Raw genomic sequence first — 23,367 nt, 5'->3', positions numbered from 1 at the left:
TGGCGGAGATTCAGGACCATAAAATAAACATTTCTGGAATTTTTTTTAAAGCCAAAATCTCTCTGCAATATATAAAGCATGTATTAATGGGACGATAAAACTGATGATATGTGAGTTTTTGTAGACTTTTTCTATTCTTTATAACACATTTGTCATAAAGTTCACTGCTGAATTTTGTAAGCTCCTGGGCTAGCAGCATCGATGATGGACTGTGTACTGGAGTCATATTCTCAGACTTAAAAACAATCTCAATTTAGTTGACCATTCTGTTTTACATGAAAAACTCTCTCTTTACAAAATAGACCAGAGTTCTTTATTGTGGTTTCAGTCTCCACAACAGGACCCAGTTAGTTTCTATGGCTGGTCACATGTCAAACACCTGTTATTCATAATGTCTCGCCAGGATTTATTATAGATCCTTTTGATGTTTCTAGTTTTCATAAACGATTTTCCGTTAAATGTAATTGCTGATACAGGTATGTATGCAGACGACTCTACCTTTTCTGTTGCTGGCAAATCATTAGATGATATCAAAAGCTAATTCCTTTGTGTAATGAATCTCTAAAACAGGTTGTAAGAGACAAATTACTTAGTGTTGTTATTGATAATTCTTTGACGTTGTTAGATCATATATAATCTCTTTTGGACAAAATAAGGCAAACATTAGGCCTGTTGTGTCCATATCTACCCATGGAAGGAAAACTCTGATTTTTTGAGGTTTGTATTTTCCCCACATTTTGTATATTGTAGTACAGTGTGGCCAGAGTGCTGTGGAAATTTGATGGGTAAGCTCCGAAAGGCTCAGAAACAAGCAGCCAGAATGATCTTTAATGTGCCACTAGATACTCCATCCAAAGACGTGTTGAATTTAAGGAGACCAACTGTTTTACCCTTTTTAAAAAGAAAACTAGTCAAACATTTACTTTTGGACAATTTTAGACAGTTTCCCAGATACCGTTTTGATCTTTACACTAACAATCTCGCAAAGAGTTAACAAGGTAGGTATGTGTATATTTACTGTTTCTATGTTATTATTCTCCCCTATATCTGTTGTTTTTACTATCTCATTTATGTTTATATATGTTTTACTGATAAGCGAACCGTGTGCTTAACAGGTTTTTATCATCGGGAAATAACGATTGTTACTATTATATTATAATCATCATTATTATATTGAACAGAAAGTTCATCTACAATATGGTCCAATTGACTATCGTGCATGTTCATCAAGCTGACTGACAGTGTTGGCAATCGTCAATATTAACTATCGACACTAGGTGAACATAATACACCAACAACCCTTAAGAACGAAAATAAGTGATAAGTGGATAACACACAAAGTAGAAAAAGATTAAAAAAAAAAAATAAAACAATGAAACCAAGGAAATGACCCTGTAAACGGGATGACTCTTAAGTCAACACAAACCAGTCATCACGATAACGTCGAATGAGGCCATCGGCGAACCTAACTGGCATGAGGATTTCATAATTTAATTCCGATCATGTCGGCAACTTTACCAATAAACAATAATAATGTTTAATTACAAATGTGATCAAACAATATGAATTGTATGACGGGTATAATCGGAAACAATTCAAGATAGATAATCACATAACAGCCGGTACTTCTGTAATTCACCTTATGTAATATTTCATTGTTAATTGATTTCACCCATTCATATTCACCACATTTATATTTGTTTAATTGATTTTTATTGCACTTTGTAAGTAATCAATAAAAGGAGTAAAAACCATTAACTAATTAGTGCAGCTGTTTCTCAAAATAAATGCAAACAATGCTGAATAGACGATAACAAATTAGAATGTTTCCCTTTATTGACTCGCCCACACGTTTATTATGTTATGTCGTTTTCTGGAATTGATGCCGTCCGGGACAACCCTTTCTATCTTTCTCGATGGATGCTTTAAAGAGTACAATACCAAGTGCCGGGAAACAATAAAGACGTATGATATATAAAGGTGACATGGTTGTTCTGTCCTAATCAATGTAAATAAGGTAATTGAACCTTATACAATTGGAAATGTTTCAATGTTGACATATCTTAAACGTTTCTTTCATACCAGGTGGGAATGTTCCGGAATATGTCCAGTACAATGGTAAATTGTTAAACAATCGTCTGTGATTACTTAATTGGAGCGGAGGGTTGACGAAAGATGGGTTATCTTGGTGTTTCTTGTGGAAGATTTGCCTGTGTTGTGTTAACACTATTAAACTATGTGTGTGATGGGGTTATGTATGGAAATTCTACATACAAAACCATGTTAAACGCCGACCTACTTAATGGATACAATCCCACTGTTCACCCAGGCCTAAATTACTCGGAACAACTTCTCAATATAAATGTCGACTTCTCGTTAAGAAAAATACAAACATTTGATGAACTGACAAGCACATTTACGATAATCGGTGTGTTGTATGTTGCCTGGTTTGATGAACGTTTGCATTGGACTCCGTCAAGTTATAACAACTTAATGGTCACCCATTTCAAGCAAAAAGAAATTTGGACACCGCCATTTCTACTTGCGAACAGTCATGACGATATTGCTTTCATTGGGAATGACGAATTACACATCTCGGTAACATATACAGGCAAAGTAAGGTGGGATATCCCTGTTAAGTTCATGTCTTTATGCGATGCCGATGTAACGTATTACCCATCTGAAAAACAATCATGTGGCTTAACCCTTTTGCCATGGGGTTACAGTTCGAACCTCGTTCAGCTAAATACTACTGGCTCGACACTGGATACGGCGAAATACGAAGAGAATTCAATTTGGACTCTCGTCAGTACGTACCAACAATCTAACCAGTCTCCAAATCCAGGTTTTTTAATGACGGTCACATTTAAAAGGAAACCTATGTTTTTCGTAATGAATTTTATATTGCCAACCATTTTTATGTGCTTCATCAATCTGTTTGTATTCGCCCTGCCGGCGGAGTCCGGGGAACGCATTGGCTTCTCTATCACCGTGTTGCTGGCCATCGCGGTATTCTTATCAATCGTGTCCAGTAATCTCCCGCAGTCTTCATCCCCACAGATAGCCTTATTATGTTACTTGCTTGTGGTTCACATCATTTTGAGTTTAATGATGATGGTGTGTGTGATACTCGGACTCCAGTTTTACTTTCGATCTGATGAGGAGCAGGTTCCAGGGTACATATCCAAGCTGACACGAATCATTAACAATAAAACCTGTGGGAATCTGAAAACGTCTGATGTGTCTCCAGAGCCCCAAATAACGGATTCTGTGATGACAAAGGCAGGTCCTAATGTTGTTGAAGTGGTTAACGACGACTTTGTTAGCCCAACTGACGACGTAGTAACATGGAAACACGTCTGCAATGCGTTCGATAAAGTTTGTTTTGCAGTCTTTATGGTGACTGCTATCGTATGTAATGTTACATTTCTGGTCGTAATATTCGGCTCTTAGCAACATTTTTGTGTTCTTAACATTATGAATGTTCTAGAAATCACAAGTCATCAATACCCAAAAGCTATTACAATTTCCGATATGTCAATGGCCCTTTTAAACTTTTAAATCGGAAAGAAAAGTTTTACGGGGCGGGATAGGGTTTGGGGCGGTGGTACTTTTTTTTTTTCAAATAATCGACGTTTTTCTGAAGAAATATGAATCTTGTTTTCCTACATTCAATAGAAAAAGAAAACGGAAATTAGTACACAGCCAATTTTTCATAACGGTTTTTCAACGTTAAAAAACCCGTTAACCCGAAACTCATTTCAACGTTAATATAACGTTTTTTTAAAATTATTTAACGTTACGAAAAATTGGTAGTGTAATTATAGACGATTGCGTGATAAATGGACAAAATGTAGGACGAACAGAGGACAACAATGGCGTCATTTGGTCATTAAATATGACCAAACAATATCGTCAAATTGACGTGTCTACTCTGAAACATTTCACAATCAGATGATTATAAAAGTGAATTTTAGTCATGTGAAGTATTCCATGTCACCTGACACAATATAACTATTACCCTGATCAATTTAAATTTGCTATAGTGCCCTCTGTGCATTTAGCGAGTTCAGTAAATAAGTAACATAAACTTGTTGTCAATGTATGAAATGTGCCAAACAGTTTATTACTAAAAGCATTTCCGATCAATAAGCGATACACTACTTCCTGCCATTTAGCATGCCATTGTTCTCGGCAATATTTGTAAAATCCCTATTGGTGAAAGTGTTTAACCTTGTGTGGACATTCTATAGAACTAAAACAATTCATGACCTGAAGTATAATAATTGATGGCACCATGAACAGATTGTCTGAAATTGCCTTTGCAATTGAATCCTAATCAATAAATACAAGGAATCATCTGAGTTTATTTAAGCTTTAGACTGTTTATAAGGGTATTCAACGCTGGGATAGTGTTTTACAGCAGCTTCGTCTTGTTCCGGCTGTGAATACATCGAAAACGAAGAAGATAATGATGTGTTTATTATTTGGACCCCGGTTTTAATTTCGACCTGGTGAAATTCCAATATTCTTTGACAACATATGTGTTTTCAGAGCAACAAAACAAGTAATCTGTGACAACAAAGCTAGACAACAAAGCTAGAGATTGTGTGTTCTTCAAAGAGACTGCTACACTATGCAATCCGACCTTTCTGGTCGCATAATTAGACTCGTAGCAGGTGTTAATGTGATCTTTACAAGTCGTCTGACTTAAAGTGTTTTCTGATTGAATCAGAACATGTCAGTACTTACTTATTAATTGTCTGTAGGGGGCGTTATAATGACATTGAATGTAATCGTTTCAGTCTTTGTATAATTGTTGTAACAGCAAATGATGTTGTTGATGAAGGAGTAACCAATCATATCTCTTCACATATATTGAATGGTTGATGTACAAATTATGGATAGTTTAAGGATGTACTTCTTTGAAGTTTGACCGGAAGTAAGAATAAAATTAATTCCAATATATCTTGGATTTTTGTGATCTTATCTACTTTTGTTTCTACGGATGTGCTTTTAAACTTAAAAAGGGCAAATTTTCTGACGTTTTGAAGAAATTTATCTTTGACGGCGAAGTTGACGGTATGACTCGGTTTATAGCGTCAACAATTTCAACGTTTTCTTGTTGCCAAAGTGCTTGTCTTGAGTATAACTCTGTTCGGCAATATTGGAGAGATTTTTGCTTAATCGGTGGACCATACATTTCCGGATTTTTATGATACGGACCTAGTTGTATACAATGCACAACTATAACAGCTATAGTTCGTCTTTAGAAATGTTGATCAGATGATATTCTCAACTATGTAACGTGAAGATTTTTATCCAAAGAAAATACACTGATTACACTGTTGGAGTTTGTGATCTTGGCCAGTATCATAAGAATTCACTTACAATTAGCCTATAACATACAAGCTTTTCCTGAAAGAAATATAGATAAAGATTATAGAACATTTCTAAAGACATGCTTGACATGCATGGTCAAATTGACTAAACATGTGATAAACATGTTGTCAATCATTTGATTAAACATGACGAAACGATTGCAGTAGAAACAGATCTATTACCAGACAATTTGTAACAAAAAACAATAATTCAACTGTGAAACAGTGGGATTTATTGTTAAAAATGGTGGAAATAACAGGACGTCAGGTTGCAAGTAGGCCTTATGTTAAAGTCGGACTTTAAATAACGGAAAGAACGGAGAAAGCCATTGCACACATGCACAACCTTATCCACACTACCCTTCCGATCAACCTATTCCTCCTTGTTTAGTATAAGCAGCAATATTCATATAGTCCTATTCATACTGTATTTAGTAGTTCTTAAATGGGCAATACCACATCTCTTTTGTAAGTGCTGTAATTGACGATTTCTGAGCTCTCAGCTTTGATCATAATATAACCAAGAGCGCACACTCTAGATTGTTCAGCTTTGAAGTGTTTCTTCTCTTAAACAAATTCTCCCGCAGTTATCTCGCTCTGGTACTTTCCTCAATGTAGTCCCTCATATGCGTTGAAATCTATCCAAAGGTATCCAAGGCGAGTTTAATTTCCCTATTTTATGATATAATCTGAAATTTTCGTCGGCGTGTTCCGCTTCCAATCTATGTCGTGTTGCGTTCGGTCAGGCTGATTCCAATATATATATAAGCGGATTATTGGATTATTATCTCTGTACATACTGAAGAAAATAATACCACAGATTCCGATAACGTTTAGAAACTGCCCATTTAAGGGCAAGAAAATCAAATTTCCAGCTACCATAACTTATCTGCCATTGCTTTTCCGTTGCACCTTTTGGAATTTTTGCCTTTTCTTTTTCTTTTTGGTCGAAATCTCCTCTAGATCCCTCAGTAAGACGTACAGCAATTTTTGCATATTTCGCCGATCGTATTGGTTTGCTTCACTTTAAATTTGCGTTTAATAACAGTCTCCTTAAGCCATTATTTAAAGCTTCCAAAGCGTTACATAAACACAGGATCATGACCTACTCTCTAACATATGGTGAAGTGAACTTCTTTATCAAATTATGGTTCACAAGATTTATTATGCTGTCCACAAGTTCGATGTTCAGTCTCGGTCCAGGAAGTTCATCGACATTCCGATTATCTTTGAAGAATACTCGTCATCCTTCACTCATCTATCTGGTCGTCTTTTGGTGCTCTTGAATTCTTACACGTCATAAGGTATCCCTACTTGATTGTCTGATTTTACTTACTCTCCCTCGTCTTACCTCAGGTCATTTGGACTGGTTAACCTGAAATATGTGATCCTCTTCTGACCGAAATCACTCACAATCTTGCTTTTCTTCCTTAGGACATCCGATGAGCGACTGGCCAGCTTGCAACTTTCCACTCCCACACCGGACACTTCTGTCGTATGTGTTCCTAACAAGCATTTCACAAACAGAGTGTAACTTACACCCAGGTGTATAAGTCACGAAGATAATACTTCCACATGGGGAATAATTTTTAAAAAAAATCGCTTTCCTTCCTTTTTGAGAGTTTGCAGCGTCACTCTAACTGTTCCGGAAATAAGTAACCTGCTCCCACTGTTTAGACCTATAATAATACTTTGGATTGGAATATCACAGGATGCATATATATCAAACATAATAATAAATCAATTTAAACAGCTCCAGCTTTATACAAATATATAATAGTGTAGCAAAGAAAAAGAATAACGACATCAGAAAATACCAATAGTAACAAAATGTGTGTTTACAATGTTGGCACAAGAAATACACTAGAGGATAAACAGTCAGCTATGGATTAAAAGTTTTATAGGTATGACAATAGGATAATAATCTGCTGAAATATTGAATAGACCTAATACAGTTCTTTCGAGAATTTTAATATGAAATCTGATCATCCATGCTCCATGAGATGATTGCTGAGGGCACTTTTAAAGGAGGCAAAACGTGTTCCCGTCCTTATCTCATTCGGAAAATAGTTTCAGAGTTGGCTTCCTGCAGCAAAAATAAATATTGCCATAAAACTTGGTACATCTAATATGGATATCAGACTTTAAGTTAAACAAACTACATATATAAATATTCCAAAACAAGATGATGGACACATTTGTATACCACTGAACCTGTCCTGTTACGATAAAAATCAGCTAAAGGCAACCAGTTTAAAACACAAAACAAATCAGCAGATGGAGTGTCATATGGATATGTCATCCTTGCTGCCTGCTTTTGAGCTTTGTATAGCTTTTGTGACAGATTTCTTGAACATCCACTCCAGACTGTTGAACAATACAGGAATTGGGGGGAAAACGCGCGCATTAAAATATTTGATTCTAGCGTTCCTTGCAATGTATTTCTTAATTCTTCTCAACGGACACAAACCTTTACTTATTTTTCCTACTACATAGTTGACATGATCTTCCGAGCATAAACACTTAGCAATTTAGCAGACTGTACCTGGTCAAGCTCTGTATTGTTTAAAGACATATCCCAGACATAATCATTTCTACTATGTTTCTGCTTTGTGGTTATAACTAACAGTTTGTTTTGTCAGCATTAATAATCATTCTGTTTTCAGTACACCAGTTTTCGACTGCATTAAGATCATATTGTAATGAATTTTGGACAGTTAAAATAGAAGAATCAGAAGCTGATAGAATTGTGTCATCAGCGTACATATCAGTTTCTAAGGGAAGATCATTTATAAAACAAATAACAGCTGACGGCATTTGACGTGTCTTTCCCTTTCTATTTATTCATCTCGATATTTAATGTTTAAAATCCCTACAACAAAACAAATAACATTGTAGAGTAACTAAAGTTAAAAATAAAAGAGGCCCCAATATAGATCCCTGAGGGACTTCATGAGTAATAGTCATGCTTTGGGACACTTCTCCTGAAATACTTACTTTTTGTAGTCTATTGGTGAGATAGGATTTAAACCAGCCCATCGCTAAATTATTGCACTGGTAAAGTTTCAACTTTTGGATTAAAACATGATGATCTACGCAGTCAAACGCTTTTCTAGAGTCTAAAAATACAACACCATTTATCAGTAATCAGTGGGATAGAAAATATGAAGTCATTATCGAGTTTTTCTTTCACAAACCCAGTAAGTTCCACAAAATTTGACGAAACTTTTAAGTTTGTGTAGGTAAAAACATATCGCTACAGGTGGACAGTGGGGTAACGCAGGGGCATTCACAATACACAATAGCCATGGTAACCCCCAGTAAGATACAGGTGAAAATAGATTTTCCTGATGACGGTTCAGGCGCGACACTTGATTTCCCCATATTGTCTACACTCTTTCGTCCTTCCAAGTTGTCTTCTACTCTTGCTGAAAGACTTATGACTCGAATGACAATGTCAACAATCTTTGAATATCTGTATTCGTAGTCCATGCCATCTGCTATCTGCGTCAGAAAGCTCAAGACTGTTCACTGATATGAAATTTCAATCTGAATTCTTCACGCAATTGTGCTTAACTGCTTATATTTGCACTGGTTCCTGTTTAACCTGAACTGGTCCTGTAGCCATCTACTCCACCAACTTCTTACCACTCTCCAAATACAGGATATCTTCTGCTTTCACTGGCTATTTTGGTCCATCGCCCTCTCTTAGATGTGTCCATCCATTGACCAACTCAAATAGTCTCCAACGCTTGTTAAGGCCTGTTCCTGATACCCGATAGCTTCTTTGTTTCTTCGCCGCATCCATCTGCCTCACACCATATTCCGGACAAGTTCCGAAAATGTGACGATGAGATTTTTTTTTTATAAATGCTGAGAATGGTATGGCATTTGACCACCAACAGACTACAACACAAAGAGAAGAGGTGAAGTTTGGCTTTGGTTTTTGATATGGCCGCAACAGAATATCCTGGTCTCTCACGCACAAACCCATGTACATTTTGAATTTTCGGGACGCAGACACGTGTCTCAATGTATTTTGGGAATAAATTCTCATGGCAATTTACACCATTTTAATAATAAAAAAAATGTACTCAACCGATTTCTTGTCAGATTTAAGCATTACCAACAGCAGTAATTGTCGCTTCTACTCGCTATTCATAATGTGTTAAAGTTGTATTGATTTTCTAATTTACGACAAAGTTACTGCTAAGCTCAGTTTAATTTCACTCTTATATCCTTTCAGGAATATAATGGGAAACAATTGAGTAGACAAAAAAACATACATGAATTGTACTAAGAGAGATTATAATCAAATATGTACTTCAACGACATCTCTTACCGCAAATCGTCAGGCTATTGTTGTCATCATTAGACGATCTGTATTTGAATGTGGAATTTAATCTTAGTCAATTGCTGTATATCGTATTATTTTAGCGGGGTTCAATTTTTAATTTATTTCGCGAGCAGTTCCTTTATGCTTGTGATTATTTCAATAAGAGTTTTAAATGAAGAAGTTTAAAATAAAAAAACGGTGAGATGTGTTCAGTGTATAGGAGTAATTATCTGTGTAATTGTGAAGCGTATTCACGATGTAGCACTTGGTAAGTCAACTGTTCTGGGGACATAAAGTTAAATAAAGACACCATACGTTATCATAAACAGCACAAAAAAGAACATGTAAACGCTTAATTTAAAAAATCCCTAAATTTGAGATAGCTCATACTAAACACCAGGGTTTTTACCCCAAAGTGCTAAATTTTACTCTCGCTAAAATAATCCGTTATACGGTATCACAAATCTCTGAAGTTTAAATGCACATTAGGATGTTGAGTATAACTCTTTGAAGGTATCGTATAATCGACAAGGTTAGTCACGGGACATAATCATTGGGTTTAAGCCGATAGCCTTACAGTATCAATACAATAGTTTCGTCTTGGTCCGGCTGGGACGTCTGTATCACTTATGTTGGAGCTTTTAAACAGTGAGTATATTGGGGTGATTTGCAGTAATTTTACACACTAGACTCTGCTTGATTATCACTTATAACGACTTATAACAACGGAAAACTTACGAAAGGTACGTAAATTAAAAGTAAGGAATTACAACCTCGCTGTTTAAACATTTCTTTCACTTCGGACAATAAGTAAATTTATGATTGGTCGTTTTGATCTTAATTTCATTCAGCACAGTATGTTGATCGTACTGATGTTACAGTCATGCATTAATCGCTGATATTTGAATATACGCCAAATTTTAGGTTTAAAATCACTCGAAAAGTGGCACGGTTTGGAAAATACACACGTACTTGTCGCTGTTCTAAAATTATCTGATGTAAGTAAAGAACGAAACTCATCTAATTATGGGGCTGCTGCACCTATTCGTCTAGATAATGACTTTTCTTTTGATCACTTTGTATTTTCCTTAGTCGACCCTTAGGCTTCAAATTTTAGGCCATTAGTATAACAGAAAAGTCCTAGAGGGACGAAACAGCTACATGATGCAGCTTAATTCTTTGTTTGGCTTTAATTTATTTCACTCATAATTATGAAATTGTGCTATTCACTTGTGTGGCTTTTGAACAATATTGAAAAAAAGCAGTAATTTATTAATCATATTTTGCTACCTTGCCGAGAGATAATTTTCAAGTAAACTAACCAGTAAGTATTGACCAGTCAGAAAAAAAAAGTATGAAACAGCGGGGCGACGGCTTGATGCTTGAAAACGCCTTCTAAAGTTCAAAACATATGAAAACTCTAGCCAGGAGAATATTTAACTTTGGAATAAAGTAGTTAGTGGAAATATATTATAATCAGCGACTTGTACATTGTCATCCTCCAGTTGTTTATAATAATTACACTATGAATAAATTTTGTATTCCTCTAAGTTATGTGTGTCAGAAGAATAATCAGATGGTAACAACGGTATCAATTATTTGATCAAGCTATCTGTCTGAGACAATTTCATGCTATTGTAAAACAAACAGTCCTCACCAGTTATAATTGTTGGGTAGACTGTTTTCTAGTCTCCATTGGTGATTTTAGCCATTCTCTACGACATGAATTCTACTCTCTGATAATGTTCTCGATAAATTCAAATTCTCAAAGGCAATAACCGTAAAACAAATATTAACTAATTAATGAAAAATTAGAATAAAGACTAAAGAGTCGTGTACAAATCACATTAACGACTTATCTCCTTAGAAATACTGAAATTAAAATATTTACAGAGTGTCGTTATTGTTTGTTAATGGACAATGCAATGAACAAATGTAATGTCTTCCTTAGAAATCGATATCATCTGTGAATCAATGCGGTCTACTTTAAATATTGACTGACATTTATTACTTGTATCATGAAATTGAATGAGGATTGTCCTGGACACGATCATCAGACTTCAGCACAAAACAGTCATTACACTGGGACTACTTCAATAGAACGGAAGGGTTTTCGGGGATGGAATATCTTGGTGTTTCGTGTGGAAGATTTGCCTGTGTTGTTTTAATACTGTTGAACAATGTGTGTGATGGGGTTATGTATGGAAATTCTACATACAAAACCATGTTAAACGCCGACCTCCTGAATGGATACAATCCCACTGTTCACCCAGGCCTAAATTACTCGGAACCACTCAATATAAATGTCAGCTTCTCGTTAAGAAAAATACAAACATTTGACGAATTGACAAGCGCATTTACGATAATCGGTGTGTTGTATGTTGCCTGGTTTGATGAACGTTTGCATTGGACTCCGTCAAGTTATAACAACTTAATGGTCACTCATTTCAAGCAAAAAGAAATTTGGACACCGCCATTTCTACTTGCGAACAATCATGACGATATTGCTATGATTGGAAACGACGAATTACACATCTCGGTTACATATACAGGAGAAGTAAGCTGGGATATCCCTGTAAAGCTCACGTCTTTATGCGATGCCGACGTAAGGTATTACCCGTTTGACCAACAATCTTGTAGTCTAGTTCTGAGTCCATGGGGTTACAGTTCGAACCTCGTTCAGCTAAATGCTACTGGCTCGACACTGGATACGGCGCAATACACAGAGAATTCAATATGGAATCTCGTCAGCACAGACCAACGATCTCTCCAACGCCCAGATTGGATTATTTTAATGACGATCATGTTTGAGAGGAAAGCTTTGTTTTTTGTGTTGAACTTCATATTGCCAACCATTTTTATGTGCTTCATCAATCTGTTTGTATTCGCCCTGCCAGCAGAGTCCGGGGAACGCGTCGGCTTTTCTATCACCGTGTTACTGGCCATCGCGGTATTCCTGTCAATCGTGTCCAGCAATCTCCCACAGACTTCATCCCCAGAAATGGCCTTACTTTGCTATCTACTTGTCATTCACATAGTTTTGAGCGTAATGATAATGGTGTGTGTGATACTCGGACTCCGGTTTTACTTTCGATCAGATGAGCAGCAGGTTCCAGGGTACATATCCAAGCTGACGCGAATCGTTAACAATAAAACCTGTGGGAATCTGAAAACGTCTGATGTGTCTCCAGAGCCCCAAAAAACGGATCCGGTGACGGCAAAGACAGGTCCTGATGGTGCTGAATTGAATGGTGACAACAGTGTCCCAACCTATGACGCAGTAACATGGAACCAAGTTAGCATTGCGTTCGATAAAGTCTGTTTTACTTTCTTCTTGCTAACTGCTACATTGTGTAACCTAGCATTTGGTGTCAGATTATCGGCATCGTAACTACGTGTTTATGTATTAAGTGTTAATGAGTCTTCTCACTCTCCCGGAAATCGTTTACATTTGTTGTATGGTATTTAAAAGCAGATAAAGGTCTTTTGTTTGTGAAGTGTTTCTTAACTTTGTCTATTTTACAACAATTGCGAAACAAGTTATCAGGTTACATTAATGAATTCTGTCTGCCCGGATGGAAGAGCGCGGGGGTCATACCTTTTCACGTCCGTTCCGGAAATCGGACTCCAGAAAGCTATGTGAAAGGCGAGTGCATTACCACATCGCCACCCGACCACCCTGAAGAAATGTTTTAACTGAATATCTATAACTGTCAATCCGAATGTGAAAGGTGGAGAATAAAGAATTATCATAGCATGTCGAGAGGATGAAGAAATATAACATGTCGTCTCAGGGCGAAAGCACTAAACAACGAAATGGCAGACATCAGTTATGTACAGATCTATCTGTAAAATGGACTAAAAGTATGATATTAGGTGGTATCAACATCAAAGAGCCTTCTTAAATGAGGTATCCAGTAAAACGTGTATGTCTGATAAAATTAATGAAAAGGTACAAGGAAGAAGTGTTTATAGTTGTGTGATGTATTTTGGGCATACATTGTGTCTCTTACCTGTTATTGAAAGCAGTCGTTCACTTGTTTATCTTTTGTACAATCGTTTCTGTTTACTTGTATAGCGTGTTTTGGCGTGTATTGTTGGTATTTTGCATGCAGAAATGTTTGTGAAACATTTTTTTACAGATTTATTATAACAAAATATTACTATTTTGCTGGCAAAAATGCATAAAGTTGCTACATTTCTTTACACATTTGCTATTTGCAAAACTGACAATTTTCACAAAAATACATTTTTATTATTTTTTAAAAATGTAAAAACAACATTTTGTTACTATATTTTAGAAATTTAAAATGATGACAAAAAATAAAAACCATTTGCTGCTGTTTGCTGTTGTTTGTTGCTGTTTTGAAATTGTTTGATGCTGTTATTCGCTGTTGTTTAGAAGCTGTTTACTACTGTTTGCTGCTTGCTACTGTTTTGCTGCCTGTTGTTTTGCTGCTGTTTGCTGTTGTTTGCTGCTACTTTGCTGTTGTTTGCTGTTATTATTTGCTGCTGTTTTGCTGTTGTTATTTGCTGCTGTTTGATGATGTTATTTGTTAGTTTGCTGCTGTTTATTTACGTACACTCGCAAACAAATGGTAGTACTTCAACTAAAATCACACTAATCGTAGCGAGTCATCGTTTTTGTTCACCTACCATCACAGGGGGTGTATGGCGTATTTTGGCGCATATTTGGGAAAATATAAATATAACCCATTTAGTTGAAATGTATTATGTTGTCGAATTCTGTGTCTACGATGCCTGCCGCCGTTCGTTCTCTTTACAAATTTTACTTGCGGTGGAAACTGAGAGAAAAGACTGGATATTTGCGATAATGAGTATTTAGATGAAGAATGATTATTGTAAGGTGTTAAATGACGTTGTTCACAATAGTTATCGTGGATTATTAAATTTTGAAATATCTACTAAAGACAACTAAAGACTTGAGTGAAGTATGAATCCCTTCGTAAATTAGTCAAGAGACTACCGTTAAAACAAAAGAATCGCGTCGTCCGAAAGGGGAGTTTCACTCAGGCACTGGCACCCATAGAGTTACCGTTAGCAACAAAACTCGTGGGTGGACTTTTCCAGGGAACATGTGAAAGAAATATTTGGTAATGCAGGTATACACTATACGAGTGAGACCTAAACCGTGAAATCCATGCACGACATAGACGGTGATATGTCAAACGTTTTAAATCGAGACAATCTTCCGTTAGGTGATAAAATGGCGTTATACAATCAGACTTTACAGAGGTACATGTCCAGATACTGGCAATACAGACACAACAGTGATAAAACTATATTAATGAATACTTTCGACAGGAAGGGCAAGTCGAAGGGCAACGCAGAAACCACGGGAAAACAAAAGGACTCCATTCAAGATATCTTACTGAGTGTACAGAAAAAGTCGTGTTCAAAAATTGAAATGATGTATCGATTGAAAGACGTCATCAGTTGAAACGGAAATGGGGGATTCGGATACAATGGTCAATCGGTGATTCAGGGTTCGAATTAGACTTAGTCGGTAATGCTTCGTGTAGCAGGTCTCTGAAGCACGTCAATCCTGACGGCTCTCAGAGACGTAAACATTCCCCAGAGTTGGAAAAATAATAAATCGTATTTAGAAAAAACAAGAGAAACGTATCTTCCACTTCGTTACCAAATGCTGTAATTCCTGTTACACAGCAATGAATCCCGACGTCTCACCGAACGGAATCTCCAGCCATACAGCGAAGAGTAGAAAATATCGACAAGGATATGGTGAAATGGAAAGATGATGATGATGATGATGATGATGATGATGATGATGATGATGATGATGATGATGATGATGATGACTACGGTACTACTATTTCACTCGAAACTCCCAGATTACAAATGTCAACTTCCCGTCAGCAACAATAATTTGAAAAGCTGGGCGAGAAATAAGCCTTCCGCTTAACATATCAAAAGAAAAGCTTGTCAAAAGGATCAAAAAGTCTCCTTAAACAGAACAGAACTAAAAAAAAACACGCAAAAAAGATTATCGAGTCTACGGACAATAAATCTAGTGGTCGGAAATTACCGCGAGGAGAAAGTGTTTTTTTTTGTCAAATCGTCATTCCGTACAGTGTAATTATTTGTAGTGTCTATAATCTAAGTGTTGACGATCAACAGGGGTTTTTGTGGATTGCTTTGTTGAGGAACAGTATCGGCTAACTATTGCCTAGTCCCTCTATCACAAAGAAGCACGATGTTTTACATAACCCTGCCTAGTAACAGTTCTATTGAATATTTCCCCGATAATACTTCGACCACTTACACTATCCGATTATCGCAATCTCTATACCACCGAAAGTTTCTTGAGAACTCGGAAATTCAATATTCTCATTCTTAGTTTAAAGTGAACGAAGGCGAATAGTGGTTATAAATGATCGTTGGCGATAGTGAAAACATTGCTTCTGTCCAGTTCGATCCTGGAGGTCATTATCCGACAGTATCCGAAAGACTATTGGAATATCTGCAGGGAGCTAAAGAAATGGTATCGCACGGCGACATGTTCAGAATTAATGTTGATGACGTCGATAGTAGTGTTACGTTAACGATATCAGCTGGCTTACGTATCGTCGTGAGCGACAGATTAGCGAAATTCTTAAGTTTCGATAAAAAAACATACAGGGTATTACATGTCATACGTCAGAAAGGAATTCTATTTCAACTGCGTATACTGTCTGTTAATAGTACCTCAAATGGTAGGTGACACAAGAGTCCCGTTGGTAAGAATAGTTTCCATAGAAGACAAACCCGGACACGTCATGAGTAACGACTTTCAACCCATTCATTACGTAGCTATCCGTCAAAGACGGTTTCAAGAAATCAGCATAATGCTGAGAGACGATACGGGTATTTTCTGGATTCCAAAAAAATATATATAAAGAAGTAGATTTTAAAAAAAAAACAAAAAGACAGAAATACTTGTTTTGTGGCCGCGAGCTGCCCCTGTCGCAAAATCGGGAATGAAAGCCATGTCCCCCGTATTAAAGGTTGGTATTCGGCAAGCAGACATTAAGGACTGGCATGCATTCGGTGGAAGATTAGTTGAGTGGTAGAGATATTTAAACGTCGACTAGATAACGTGTTTCCAAAGCAAAACATCGAGTTAAACACAAAGCCTTAAAAAGTCTCGGACCTTCGGGAAAAAAGAATGAAAACTCGCGGGAAAACACGTCAAAGGGTTATTTTCAATATATTTTAACCTGTGTAGAAGACGGCTTTTGGTAGTAAAAGATGTTGTACCTTACGAATGTAACATTTCCGGAGCCGATGAATACCATCTAGACCGCATGTCGGCGTGAGCCTGAACGAAAAACTAGTTTCCCCGCCGAACAACCAGTATGCTTATAGAGCTTACATGGAAACTCTCTAGAGCTTCGGTTCGGAGGTCAAAGAATCTCAGTTGACGAGATGTATGTGGTATAAAGACACAAGTATGAAAATGGACACGACCGGAGCCGACAATCACGGTTACATCAAAAAGAAATAATTGACAACGACGAGCCAAACAGTCGAACTGATCGGCAGATTACGTTCGGATTTGTTCGTCCAAGAGAGATACTAAATTGAAAACGTAGACGTGAGGATAACGTTAACCGGAAGTCAAAATTCGTTTTGCTTGATGGGGGCAGGCGACGGATTCTACAAATCCTACACTGTCTGATCAGAACAATGTTAACAGGATGCTTATAGAGCTTACATATGTTAACGGAGGAACTCTCTGATCAGAGGTTTAGTATATGTTAACGGAGGAAATCCTAAATCAGAGGTTTAGTATATGTTAACGAAGGAAATCCTACACTGTCTGATCAGAGGTTTAGTATATGTTAACGAGATGTATGTGGTATAAAGACACAACTGTCTGAAAATGGACATGTCCGGAGCCGACAATCATCGGTTACATCAAAAAGAAATAATTGACAACGACGAGGTTTAAACAGTCGACACTGTCTGATCAGAGGTTTAGTATATGTTAACGTTCTGGATTTTAGTATATGTTAACCTAAGAGAGATATAAATTGAAAACGTAGTCTGATCAGAGGTTTAGTATATGTTAACGGAGAAGTCAAAATTCGTTTTGTCCTGATTGGGGCAGAGGTTTAGTATATGTTAACAAAGGAAATCCTACACTGTCTGATCAGAGGTTTAGTATATGTTAACGGAGGAAATCCTACACTGTCTGATCAGAGGTTTAGTATATGTTAACGGAGGAAATCCTACACTGTCTGATCAGAGGTTTAGTATATGTTAACGGAGGAAATCCTACACTGTCTGATCAGAGGTTTAGTATATGTTAACGGAGGAAATCCTACACGGTCTGATCAGAGGTTTAGGATATGTTAACGAAGGAAATCCTATACTGTCTGATCAGAAGTTTAGTTATTTGTTTACAAAAACTGTAGAGTAAGAACTACTTATGCGAAAGTGAGATAGAAAGTTACTCCAGCTATTGTCATGTCGCGGTCATCAACATAAAAACATGGACTGATTGCCCTTATCTTGCGCAATACGCGCTCATTAACTTAAAGCTACACTTTTATTTGTACTTAATTATGAACAAATCAATCTCATGTGAGGGTGTTTTACCTATAAATCTTGCTCGCGATTTGTTTTCTCGAGTGCTGGTTTATATCTGGATATTATAATAGGGCAGCATATCTCAGTAATAACCAGAGCGGAAGATAGTCGTCTCGTTATCATTTACTGAAGCTTTCGTTAGAAGTCTTTCTTTTCTTAACTTGTGCGATTTTCATTTCGTTAGTAGACTTAACTGTCCCTTACGACAGAGTACTATAGAAGTACACCATTGAAAGGAACGCCAGAAAATGAAAAAAAAAAAAAAAAAACTGGTGCGCGGACAAAAATCAGAAACAAAGTTATTTGAAGTAATGTCATACATCATAAGTGGGGTTGGGATGGGGGAGGGGGCAATAAAGATGGTGCGCAATAAGTCCCCGTCACATGGATTTTGCACGAATTCCCGGCCTACGGTCCATATGTATTATACTGACAAGGGGTGTAACCCCCGAGAAGGAAAAACTTAACACATTTTTTTCAATTATGAGATGTTTTTATATTCTAGGAGCAGATCTTAGAAAAACATACATTACCTTGAAGAGAAAATGTTTATCTTTCCAATGAGTGTTTGATGAACGAGATTGGCCAAGTATAAACCAAGTTATGACCGGACGAATTTGGAAATACATGTAGAAATGACTTGGTAGACATTTCCCGTTAAGGTTGAAAATTGTACAAAAGACAAACAAGTGAATAGCACAATTTCAGAATAGAGCGAGATACAGCAGAGATAAACAATGAATTAAACTGCATCATACAGCTGTTTCGTCCTTCTCGGACTCGTCAGTGATGTTAAGGGCCTAAAATTTGAAGACTAAGAGGCGACTAAGCAAAACCCAAAAGTGATCAAAAGAAAAGCCCAAATTTAGACGGGTAGGTACAGCAGCCCCATAATTAGATATATAGTGTTATACAGTAGAGCCAAACATTGAATTAAACTGTTTCGTCCTTTTTGTCACGCTCTCGTCTCTAATGGGTACCTCAATAACTATGCCAAAATCGCAAAATCTGCACTTGTGGCGGAATACAGTAACCATGACCGACCTTGTCCACACGACGTGTACTTTGATGTTGTCATGTCTCGTACGTGGTAGAATTTTTACATATATCATTAAACATCATTAAAATGTGTCCAAGCTCTTGGCGTAATATTCTAAATTTCTACCGTTCATTCATTGTCATATTGGTATGCATCGTGCATATTTTGGTTTGCATATAGCCATTTTTTATGATAGTGATTCTTACGTGATGGGTAAAATATCACAGACTTCTGAATATCTTCCGATAATCTGGACATGACAATATGCCGTTTTAGAATGTTACTTGCCATTCGAGCGAAATATATCAATGTAACACGCGGAAACTGCATCATGAATTACCTGTCTTCCAATATGATCGTTCAACCTGGTATATTAATATGTACATTAATTTTCCCTGTGCAGTAAAGCTAGCCGTTAATCCAACATTTTGTAAGTCACTCAGATTACAAGCTTGACACTTAACGAACAACAACCTCAGCAAAATACTTAAAGCGTAAAAAAATCTTTCTCAAAACAAAGGATACGTAGACAGCTGAGATAGGCTAAAATGAACAGAACTTGCTTCAACAACTATTACTCGATCCATCAACACACAACCACAGAGAAGCAAGAAAAGAAGAGGAAAGAGTATGCGTCAGATATCACTTAAAACAGGAGGAGAGATAACAAGAGCCAGATCTGTTCGTGTCATAGTATTTTAATATTTTATGTGCTTGTGGGTATTTGGTGTTTTGTTCATCGTTTCATTTCTTCGCGGAAAATACCAGAACATAACATATCAGCTTGCCAGACATTACATAAGCTGATATATATGTATCCTTCTTGTGTCGTTTATACCCAGTCGGTATTACGCAAATCTAACATGGAAATATAATCACTATGTTATGGATAGTCAAGACACTTTTTATGTGTATCCATAATTTATTAATGGACATTCATAAATAATTCTAAATATCCATATATACTTCTAAGTATCCCTAAATAATTCTAAACATCCCTAGATAATTTTAAATGCCCGTAAATCGACTATTAACATTCATAAACATAAACATTTACCTTGGGTTGCTTTGATATGGATGATAACCACAAAAACGGCATTGCTCTCCTTGCCGTTTTCAATTACTAGTTCAGAGTTATCGCACTTGTGTTGTAACTCTCCTACCCTAAGGCTTGGCTGAGTAATGTAAACAACGGAAAAGAAATATTCAATTGGACTGGATATCGATATTAGACTAAAGCAATCGACTTGAGAACCATGTCCGAATCACGTAATTATGTCAACAATACTTACATATTTTATAACACTTGGACGTCAGTGATATTTCAGATGTTGAGTATCAATTTTAATATCAAAAAGTCATCGTTCGTGTGACTTGGTCCAACATTGCAACAACCTGTTTCGTAATAGCAGGATACAAGCCGAGTATTTGTGGTATAGTTACGGCTTTGGGTAATCAATTTGTCACTCAAAGGCAGTATCAAGTGTTAACTTTTTATTTAGATGCATTTATTTTTGTATCGGATATACTGTGGGATCGGGCACAACTTTATCAACTTATGTTAAGCCGTTTCCCCATAAAGTTGAACAAAATACAAGTACATGTACATATTGACAAGAAAACGTGTTAAAACACAAACATTATGGAGAGAGATTTACATATATGTAATCAATGTAATCGCATTTAAATAAGTCTCTCCAAAAGTTTGAAATAAAAACACATTTTTTGAAAGCGTTGCAACAGAATGGGCGTCATCATTTTAACACGACCAAATAGTCATTGTGACTCTGTATATATATGCACAGGAAATATTTATTTCCCTTATCTAACTTGGTGCTAAAATGACAGTTTATACCACTTACTGCAATTAATGGTAATTTGGAGCCATTAGCCACATAGATGACCATGGATTTACCTGTGTTCTATTTTCAGACACACTGGATTCCGATCATGGTAATATAATTTTCTGTTTATGTCCAACAGATACCCATCCAGAAGACCCTCCGCCATCGTATGAATCAGTGATACAGAACCCTGGAGGAGGTGCACCATTTCCTCCTGGAACTGAGCCCAAAGACAACTACAACATACCTACCTACGGAGCCTATCCTGTTCCTCAGCCACATGCATCTTATCCTGCACCAACAAATAGCTCACAGCCATACCCGACACAACCAGCTAGTCAGTATCCTGCAGGAACTTACCCACAGGCGGGATATGGTTATCCTGCTACTGGGGTATATCCTATGCCAGGTCAACAGCCTCAGTATAATGTGCCCAATTCTCAACCCTACACGACAGGACAAGCACCTGCAGTCTTTACCACCAACACATCCTTAGGGGTATGTATATGATATACAAAAATTACACCTTGTTTAGATACATTCAGCCTTATGTTGTATCCAGAATATCTGAATGAAGTCCAAGAGAATAATGGATCTTCTTTGAGTTAAAGCCCCCACTCCTCCCCTCGTAAAAAAAAACAAAAAAATACAGCTGAAAAACATTCCTCTGTGTTCAGTGCTTCTTTGCTTTGAGCCTATACTTTTACACATATATTGTGATCATTTGTAAGGTATACAGTATTATCACAATATTTGTGACTGTAATTTCCTCCTGTATGTATAAGATTTTCGAAGGGAAATCAGTTTCTATTTCAGTGTTTCTCCTGAAAGGTATTTCCATTAAGAATAATGCTTTGTATTTGTAGGTCAATGCCCAGAACAATCTTCGCAAGAAAAGAGCACTTTTATGTACCACAGTGATGATTGCAATTTTTATTGCAATCATCATTTTCATTATGCAAATCGCGATGTAAGTACTTTCAAGCCCTACACCTGTCATAGTGGGTGATGTTACAATGATATCCAAGATTGTTACTACTGTTATTAATATTATTTGTATTATTTATATATCGTTTTTAGTTATGTACACCATTAAGCAGACAACATTTTCTCCACATGTAACTTTATTTGTTTACGAATCCTGCTGTTTCATAAAGAGAATTCAGACAAAATTGCTGATTTTGTAAATCACAATATATTTAGAGATGATTGATCAAGGCTTCAGTATTCTATTTTCAACAGTTCTAATTTAACAAAAATTTCTTCTTACAGAAGTATATTTGTGAATAAGAAAATAAAATACTTTTTTATCTGGTTTTGTAATTTCATTGTAATTAGAATGCAATGAATACAACTGATATTATGATATATATTTGAAAGGTATTTTTTGTTCAAGGTTTAAAAGAAGACAAGTTTGCAAAAACTTTTTTTTTTGCATATGATGTACAATAAAACCTACCTGGTAGTTATACTGCCACTATTTACTCTACAATAAGATCTAATCTAGACTGAAAGAGATGTGTAAAGAAACTGGAAAGATAAATATGACCTTGTAAAAAAGGCAGTATATGACATTACAGGTGCAGAATTCACAGTCGACTGTGTATTGGATTTTTTTAGTAGCCATTGTGATATATACAAATGATTATATGTTATGTATTTTGTAAATTGTTTTAATCTTGAATAGACCACCTTAACAAACTTAAAATTTCATATAGTGGGACAATGGGAAGAGGTACCAGGTATGTTATTTGGTCTTAGAAATCCAGTACAGGTGCTTCATAAACTTAACTCTACAGAGACTGATTCCAAAGTATGTGTGACCATAATGTTGATTGCAACACCTATAATGTATTCTTGTAAACATGTATTTACACCTTCCAGGTATTACTGTTACTTTGAGGGGTATGTTTAATGTTAAAACTGGTGAAGATTATGTAAAGCCTTTGTATTTAAGGTTACACTTTTCCTTCGGTGCGATTTATTATTTACTGTGTAGATAGTAATCAATGTGCTAGTCAGATGATTCTTAAAGAGAACATTCACAGATTAATAGGAAACCAACGTAAATAACGTGATTTTTCAAATACAGTTTTTAAAAATGGTCTATAGTTGTGTTTTAAAAGAAATTAACAATGGTAAACAATATATATG

At 36.4% G+C, this 23,367-nt stretch overlaps 3 protein-coding genes across 3 annotated transcripts; all 3 read left to right on the top strand.

The window, feature by feature from the left end:
• The first annotated feature begins 2,280 nt into the window (after positions 1-2,280).
• On the top strand, positions 2,281-3,453 carry LOC132548419 (acetylcholine receptor subunit beta-type lev-1-like). Its single transcript, XM_060212282.1, has one exon. It carries the CDS (start codon positions 2,281-2,283, stop codon positions 3,451-3,453), a length of 1,173 nt encoding a protein of 390 aa, XP_060068265.1.
• An 8,488-nt stretch (positions 3,454-11,941) lies between these two features.
• LOC132548417 (acetylcholine receptor subunit beta-type lev-1-like) lies at positions 11,942-13,108 on the top strand. The gene has a single exon (XM_060212281.1). The coding sequence runs from the start codon at positions 11,942-11,944 to the stop codon at positions 13,106-13,108; it is 1,167 nt and encodes a 388-aa protein (XP_060068264.1).
• A 7,441-nt stretch (positions 13,109-20,549) lies between these two features.
• LOC132548443 (protein lifeguard 1-like) lies at positions 20,550-22,582 on the top strand. Its single transcript, XM_060212309.1, has 3 exons — positions 20,550-20,638; positions 21,353-21,711; positions 22,080-22,582. The coding sequence occupies exons 1-3, from the start codon at positions 20,626-20,628 to the stop codon at positions 22,185-22,187; spliced, it is 480 nt and encodes a 159-aa protein (XP_060068292.1). The 5' UTR covers positions 20,550-20,625; the 3' UTR covers positions 22,188-22,582.
• The last annotated feature ends 785 nt before the right edge of the window (positions 22,583-23,367 follow it).

This window comes from Ylistrum balloti, unplaced genomic scaffold (genome assembly GCF_031769215.1).
Source record: "Ylistrum balloti isolate Yb309-2 unplaced genomic scaffold, AGI_CSIRO_Ybal_v1 Utg370010, whole genome shotgun sequence".
Classification (NCBI taxonomy): Eukaryota; Metazoa; Mollusca; class Bivalvia; order Pectinida; family Pectinidae; genus Ylistrum; species Ylistrum balloti.
The sequence above is the reverse complement of the archived record's forward strand: the minus strand, read 5'-3'. Positions and strand labels throughout refer to the sequence as shown.

Bases quoted from the DNA above. Each gene is read 5' to 3' on its own strand.
- LOC132548419 (XM_060212282.1), top strand. From the start codon at position 2,281: ATGTTAAACGCCGACCTACTTAATGGATACAATCCCACTGTTCACCCA.
- LOC132548417 (XM_060212281.1), top strand. From the start codon at position 11,942: ATGTTAAACGCCGACCTCCTGAATGGATACAATCCCACTGTTCACCCA.
- LOC132548443 (XM_060212309.1), top strand. The intron at 21,712-22,079 runs GTATGTATATGA...TTGTATTTGTAG, and splicing joins CCACCAACACATCCTTAGGG to GTCAATGCCCAGAACAATCT.